General features: G+C 49.7%; 1 protein-coding gene across 1 annotated transcript; it reads left to right on the forward strand.

Annotated features, from left to right (window-relative positions):
* Positions 1-8: 8 nt before the first annotated feature.
* Positions 9-3,884, forward strand: LOC119317480 (probable protein phosphatase 2C 26). The gene is made up of 4 exons (XM_037591950.1): positions 9-1,502; positions 2,066-2,179; positions 2,500-2,764; positions 3,235-3,884. The coding sequence occupies exons 1-4, from the start codon at positions 213-215 to the stop codon at positions 3,357-3,359; spliced, it is 1,794 nt and encodes a 597-aa protein (XP_037447847.1). The 5' UTR covers positions 9-212; the 3' UTR covers positions 3,360-3,884.
* Positions 3,885-7,777: the final 3,893 nt, after the last annotated feature.

Genomic DNA, 7,777 nt, shown 5'->3' on the forward strand with positions numbered 1-7,777 from the left:
GCGCCTCCCCCGCGCCCTCGCTGGATCCTGCCCCGGCGAGATCCCACCCCCGCCCCGGCGAGATCCCGCGGTCGCAGCTCCAGCCCCACGCCCGCCGCCGTCCCCCCGTATCGCTCGGTGCGATGTGCTGGTAAACAAGGTCTGCTCTGCTCCCTCCCCGTCGTCGTTGCTTTGCCTCTCCTCTGACCGGGCCGCGGCCAGCGTCGGATGCCATGGGCAGCGGCGCGTCACGGCTGCTCACCGCGTGCGCGTGCTCGCGGCCGGCGCCGGCGTCCGTCGACGCCGAGCCCTGCCTGGACGACGCGCTCGGCCACTCCTTCTGCTACGCCTCCGCCGCCGCATACTCCTCCTCCTTCCGCCACGGCATCTCCGGCGCCGCGCTCTCCGCCAACTCCTCCGTGCCCGTGCCGCTCTACCTCTCCTCCTCCGCCGCCGGCGCGGGCTCCGTGCCGCAGAACTACTCCTCCGCGTTCCACACATCCTCCTCCTTCTCCTCCGCGCCGCTGCAGCTCTCCAACCTCTCCTCGGGGCCCCTCTTCCTCTCCGGGCCCATCGACCGCGGCGCCCAGCTCTCCGGCCCGCTCGACGCCGCCGTGCCCTTCTCCGGCCCGCTCCCCACCAAGCCCACCAAGCGCACCTCCTCCTCGTCCAGAGGGCTCTCCAGCAGGTTCCGGAAGCCATTATTCGGCAGCCTGCGGCGGAGCGTGTCCGAGAAGCACCAGCCGGCGCTCATGGTGCCACTCCGCCGAGACGACGGCGTGCAGTGGGCGCACGGGCGTGCAGGGGAGGACCGCGTCCACGTGGTTGTCTCCGAGGACCAGCGTTGGCTGTTCGTCGGCATTTACGACGGCTTCAACGGCCCTGAGGCCCCCGACTTCCTTGTTGCCAACCTCTACCGCTTCCTCCTACGCGAGCTTCGTGGGATATTCTACGAAGAGGCAGACAGGGATAGCAAGCGGCTGTGGCAGTTCCTCGCTGACGGCGACGACGATGACAATGAACTCGACTTTTCAGGTTCCGGCCGGTTTGCAATGTCGCTTGCCAGGCTCAAGGAGCGTCGGTTCAACATGTGGGCACATGCAGCGGCTGTGGGTGATGATGAAATCAACAGGGAGTGGGGTCCCAAGAAGTTGGAGGCAGCGCCAGCAGTGAGAGATCATGGAGCTGTGCTTGGTGCGCTCACTCGGGCGCTGGCCTCGACGGAGGCAGCATACCTCGACATGACTGACCAATCAATGGGATCCCACCCGGAGTTGGCGGTGACCGGGGCATGCCTGCTTGTGGCATTGGTGAGGGATGACGATGTGTATGTAATGAATCTTGGGGACAGCCGCGCCATTGTGGCGCAACGAGCAGATGATGACCATGGTTGCGGGCTTGGAGCCATGAGGATGGATGACATCGGCGTGGGATTGGAGATCGAGTCAAGGCCTGTCGGATATCCCATGATTGGGCTCGAGGCATTGCAGTTGTCTATCGATCATAGCACCAGCATCGAAGAGGTAACTTTGTGCTGACACTCCTCTGCATAAGCAAATCTGTTGACACAACTTAGAATGAGTTTGTAGCTTATATACATTTATGTTCTATTGACCTGCTGTTCCACTGTTTATTATGTGTACGCCAGAGCTTCTGTCATTGTCTGTGAGCAATCTGCTCGCGTCTCTAAATGCAAAACGTGCGTGCCTCTGTCAGCAGTAAGGCACTCTAAATGATCAAACCATCACATTATTGTTCTTTGCCGGGCTTGCATTCATATTTCGTAGAACTAACCATGGAAATCATTTTATTGCAAATACCTGAAAGCTTTAAAGTTGAAACACCAAGGCAAAAAAGAAGTTTCATGTCTTCATGAAAAGATCATGCAGAACACTTGTTATCCTTGATGCCTTATTTTCAGTTGGTCAGAGTCACATCCATTTGTTTCATCATTTGGTCATTTGCTGTTAGGTTCCGTTTCCATTACCCTTATTTGTCTTCTAAATTTGTCAATGAAAGCAGTTTGTCATTTTACCCCTTGCACTATTTATGCCTATGAATTCATATTATTTGTTATGATATGCAGGAAGTGCAGAGGATCAAACGTGAACATCCAGATGATGATCAGTGTATCGTAAATGACAGAGTAAAGGGCCGTTTAAAAGTTACCCGAGCATTTGGCGCTGGGTATCTCAAGCAGGTAATTGGGAGGTTGGGTGTTTACTAAGATCTAAGCCTACTCTCATAGTTCATTTTTTTCCTGTTAGCAGTTTATTTGTTGGCTAAAAAACTTATTTTCGAATGAGTATGAATTTATTACCAGGAGTTAGTACTCCCTCTGTAAAGAAATATAAGAGTGTTTAGGTTACTATTTTAATGATCTAAATGTTCTTATATTTCTTTACAGAGGGAGTATTTTTAATTTTGAATTATTTAGAAACTACTTTTAGAAGCTCCGATTGGTCTAATGTAATAGAAAACCTAGATAAAGCTTACCTAGAATTTGTGTATGTTGTACAGGCAAAGTTGAACAATGGATTGCTGGAGATGTTCCGCAATGAATACATAGGTGATGCACCATACATATCATGCATACCTTCTCTTTGCCATCACAAGCTCACTTCAAGGGACCAGTTTTTGGTACTTTCTTCGGATGGCTTATATCAGTACCTGAGCAACGAGGAGGTAGTTCTGCATGTTGAGAATTTCATGGAGAGATTTCCTGAAGGCGACCCAGCACAGAGTCTAATTGAGGAACTTCTTTCGCGTGCAGCAAAGAAAGCTGGTAAGCTTTATCTATCATGCCTGTCCTTCCATACCATGCCTTTTCATATTTCAGTTCTTGATTTGTTTGTATGTGACCATTCTTTGCTGTAATCAGCATTACACGTATACAGAAATGACATGGTCACGTGCAAATTCATATACACAAATGACATGCCCGTCGCCAAATTGACTGTCCCTGACATATTATTCCAAATAATAAAATGCTCTTAAGTTATCTTTACCAAATAGCAGTCAAAATTCCTAGCTAGGCTACCCAAATTTAGATTGTCTCTCTGAAGGACCTCACATCATTTTATCATTTTCTTCCAGCCGTATGCCATCTCACATTGATACAGTCATTAACATTCGGTCATTGGCTTATTGTTATGTGCCGATGCATTTCGTCATACATCTAAGCTGGTTTGAGTTATGTTGAATGTCAAATGTGTTTTGATCTGCTTTTGCCCCATTTCTTCTTTGGCTTTCCAGGTATGGATTTCTACGAGCTACTAGATATACCTCAAGGGGACCGGAGGAAATACCACGACGATGTCACCGTCATGGTTGTTTCCCTGGAAGGTAGAATATGGAAATCGTCTGGAACTTATGTGTGATGTTCAGCCGGAACAATGTCAGCATCAACATTTATGGTGCGGCCCCTGCAGCTGGTCAGCGCCTCCGAGCATGCTCATCAAGACAGAAACATCCCCACACTTGACAGCTGGGCAGGCAGATGATGTGCTCCATGCATTTCTGAAAGCTGTACTCTCCGATCGGAGACCGTGGCTGGTCCAGATCTCAGGTTCAGCACAAAACACAGCCCATGAGTCAGATTAACACCGCGGAGAAGAACCGAGAGGGAAAAGGGGGAGCAATCCCTGTCAGATTAGAGTTAGAATTCGCCTTGTCCCGCCACCCGCAGCGTTAATTGGTCACGGTACTCTGCCTGTGACAATTTTCCCCCACCTCGCTGTGGTGTTGTAGAAGGTTTTGCTTCTTTTTCTTCCCTTGCTGGGAGAGGGAGGAGACCTCTGGGACAGGCAATTTTTCTGGGTCATGTAGGGGGTGTCATGAGCCTGTACGGGGCTCGAACTGTTCTTCAGAAAGGAAAATGACCATTCGCTCCTCGTTTTGTGCTTTATGTTGTCTTCCTCGGCCCTGATTATTGGCAAATCCTATTCCCCGCACGCAAGCGAACGCCCACGCCCGCGCATAAGGCGGGTCATCCTGGGCCTGGCCCAAGAAGGTCGCGTGACGGTGGTGAGGCGGAGGACGAAAGGGGTGCGGCTCACCGCCGTCAGAGAGAGTGGGGTGAACGACGGGGCGGCGGTGAGGGCAGAGAGGGGTAGCGAGGCCGCGGTTGACGGGCGAGGGCGGTTCGGCCGGTGCCGCGAGAAAACAGGAGGTCTTTAAGGGCATGTACAATGGTTGATAAGACAGTCTTATCTTAAATTTTGCATGTAATTTAGAGATGATAAAAAAATATGTCTACAATGGGTTATATTTTCAATAACTAGCAATTCCTTAAAATATGGTGAGACAAATTGTGCTAAGAGATCATTTCTTGTCTTATCTTAAATAAGAGAAGACAAACTTTTTCTTATGAGTTCTCTCTCCTCCACCTCATCATTTATCCTATGTGACACTCATAAAATAGTACCATTGTACATGCCCTAATTTTGTTCCTGTATCCTGCGTGGCGATAAATGGGTCTTAACGGAGGCTTAAATCGAACTATTCGAGGCCCAGCTTTTCAAGATTCGGCCGGTGCTCTGCTTGGCCTGCTTCGAAGACAGTTGGGACCTGCGAAGATTACGGCATGGTGGAGATATTTGGGTTGCCAAAGTGTTATATTTTGTAGAACGAGCACCCCAATGTTTCCTGTCGTTTTCATTGAGGGAGGGTCAGTTACAAGCTATGAGTGCAAAGGCAGAATATCATATAAAAACCAACGTTCAGCGAAAACAGATGAAAACCACACGAAAAAGATGTTTTAAAGTTTCAAAAAAATCTAAAAAAGACGAGATGTTAAGAGAGTGATCTTCTATTGCCATGCAAAATTTCAAGTACAAACACATTACGGGATGTGAGCTATGAGAATAACAAAATCATCATTGAATATTGAATAGTGCTAACTTCATTATTCAGAGCTGAATTTGTTTTTTTTTCATAGCTCACATTTCTTGATGCGTTTCGACTTGAAATTTTGCATGGCAATAAAATATCACCCTCTTGACATCAAGTATTTTTTCAGATTATTTCAAAACTTTCAAATGTGGTTTTCATAAAGTTTTTTTTGAATTTTGGTTTCTGTATGATATTCTTCCCTCTTTGGCGCCCAAAGGAGAGAACAGATTGAAACACTCACCGCAAAGAACTGGGAACGTTTGGTTTGCTAGCTCACCTAGCTTAGCTGGGCTAGCTTTTCCTAGCCGGCCGTGGCCAGAGACGTCAAAAGCAAGCCTGGTTGTTTGGATGAGTAGCAATTAAAGCGTTAACTACCCACGATTTGTGTTCTTGCCTGTGCGGAAGACCCAAATTGGCTCGCCTCCATCGGCAAGCTTTTCTTGGCAGTTGCGGACTAGGTTGTCCTCAAAAGCTAGTTTTATTTTGCTAACCAAATAGCTATCCTTGCCTAGCAAGGCTAGGGGCTGCCCTTGCCTAAGATCCAAACGTAAGTTGCTCCTCTCTAATGCTTGCCTCCTTTCGCCTAGCAAGCACCCACTGCTTGTGCTCGTTTACGCAAATCTTACAACTCTCTATACGGTCGATGCCTTGCCATCGAACACTCTGGTGTTCCTTTTTAGCCAAAGCTTGCAGAACCCCACAATTAAGTTCGAAACCAGTTCTCTCATCGTAGCACAAGGGAACTTGTTGCCCATCGAGCACCACCATTCTCTCGCATTGATGTTCATATTTGGAGTTATGCTCCCAAAGTCTGAAGCCACGGAGGAAGAGACCGTCTGTCAAACGGGCATTGCACCATCAGATGGTTGATGGTCTCCGAGGCAAGATCGTAGAGCAAGCATGCTGCGTGTTGCATGCCACTTCACGAGAGCTGATTTGCCATCCAACATCAATCTCTCATCAGTCATCACATGCTATGTGAAGAAACATTCCTTTGGAGGAACCTCATTCTTCCAAAGAGCACTGTGTGACGACCGATCGATGAAATCGTCGCCACAGGAAGGGGATCGGAGTGGGGGATGAGGAAGAACAGAGAGTAGGTGAGGTTGGAGAAGGAGATGAGAATAATTCAGACTTTTCCTTCGCTGCCTTGTCCAACAGAGGACGGTTCCATAAGTACAGGCACACACACACGACAGACGGCTTGGCCACATGCGGCCCAAGCCAGACCCAGTGGGCTCAGCCCACAACTCTCCTGTGCTACTCCTTCTCCTTGCTAGTCCACCGCTACATCGTAGCAGGTGTGACAATTTCCCCCCCTTGAGCGAGAGCGTCTTGAGCCCAGCATGGAGCGTTGGGGTAGCGATGACGTAGGACGGTGTAGTCTTCCCATGTTGCCGAATCTGGAGAGAGCGAGGACCACTGAATAGAGACCTGCACGACTGAGGTGTTACCTTTCTTGACTATGCGGCGATCCAGTATCAACTCGGGTTGTAGTGGTGCAGCAGTCAGGTCGGGCGGACGAGGCAATTCGGAGAAGACCGGAGAGTAGTCAGGTGTGAATGGCTTCAACTGTGATACATGGAAGACCGGATGAATGTGGCTGTTTGATGGTAACTGCAGTTTGTAAGCCATAGAACCGATCCGTTGCTCGACGGTGAATGGTCCAAAGAACTTGAATGCTAATTTGGGGCAGGGACGGTTGGCCACAGTAGATTGAGCATAAGGTTGCAGCTTCAGAAGAACTTGTTCACCCACTTCGAAAGAGCGATCTGTCCTGTGGCGATCAGCCTTTTGCTTGTATCTGTTTTGAGCCCGGGCCAGCTGAACACGGAGTTGTTCATTATGTGTAGCCCAATCCAAATCTGCATCAGTATCCTGTGGTATCGTGCGGGCCAGTGTGGGCAGTCCTCCCAAGTTGGGCTCCTGGCCATATAGCGCTTGGAAGGGTGAAGTGTTCAGCGAGGAGTGATGGGTGGTATTGTACCAGAACTCTGCAGTAGGTAACCATTGTCGCCATTTCTTTGGCTGGTCGTGTACGGCGCACCGAAGATACATCTCGAGACATTGGTTGACTCGTTCACTCTGACCATCCGTCTGCGGGTGATATGCTGTGGAATAGCTGAGTTTTGTTCCTGCTGCCTCCAGAAGAGCACGCCACATTGCACTGGTGAAAACCGGGTCGCGATCCGATACGATCGAGTGGGGTACTCCATGCAACTTGATAATGTTATCCCAAAATGCTCGAGCCACTGTTGTTGCTGTGAATGGATGGCGAAGAGGAACAAAGTGGGCATATTTGGTGAAGCGGTCGACCACCACCATAATCACCTCGTAGCCCTCGGGCACTGGCAATCCTTCGACGAAATCCATAGTGAGGTCCCGCCACGGTTCTGATGGAATTGGGAGTGGCTGTAGTAGTCCAGGTGTTTTCAGATGTTCATGCTTGGCCTGCTGACAGATAGAACACTGACGAACATAGTCTTCCACTGCTTGTTTCAGACCCCGCCAAGCGAACAGTTTCTTGACACGTTGATAAGTTGCTGTCACTCCCGAATGTCCCCCAACTGCACTTGCATGGAATGCGTTGATCAATTTGGTCTGTAGGGCTGTGTTGGCGCCAATCCAGATCCTGTTCTGGAAGCGAATGGTGCCTTGGCATAATTTGTAACCTTGATCATCCGGGCTGCACAGAGCGAGTTGTTGCAGCAAATCTTGACTGTCCGTGTCAGTTTCATAGGAGTTGCTTACTTCCTGGAGCCATTGGGGCTGACAGATGGAGAGGGCATCCAGAGAGAGCAGGTGACCGACGCGGGATAGTGCATCAGCTGCGCCATTGTCCGTGCCGCGGCGGTACTTGAAAGAAAATTGGAGACCCACCATCTTAGACATGGCCTTGCGCTGC

This window comes from Triticum dicoccoides, chromosome 6A (assembly GCF_002162155.2).
Source record: "Triticum dicoccoides isolate Atlit2015 ecotype Zavitan chromosome 6A, WEW_v2.0, whole genome shotgun sequence".
Classification (NCBI taxonomy): Eukaryota; Viridiplantae; Streptophyta; class Magnoliopsida; order Poales; family Poaceae; genus Triticum; species Triticum dicoccoides.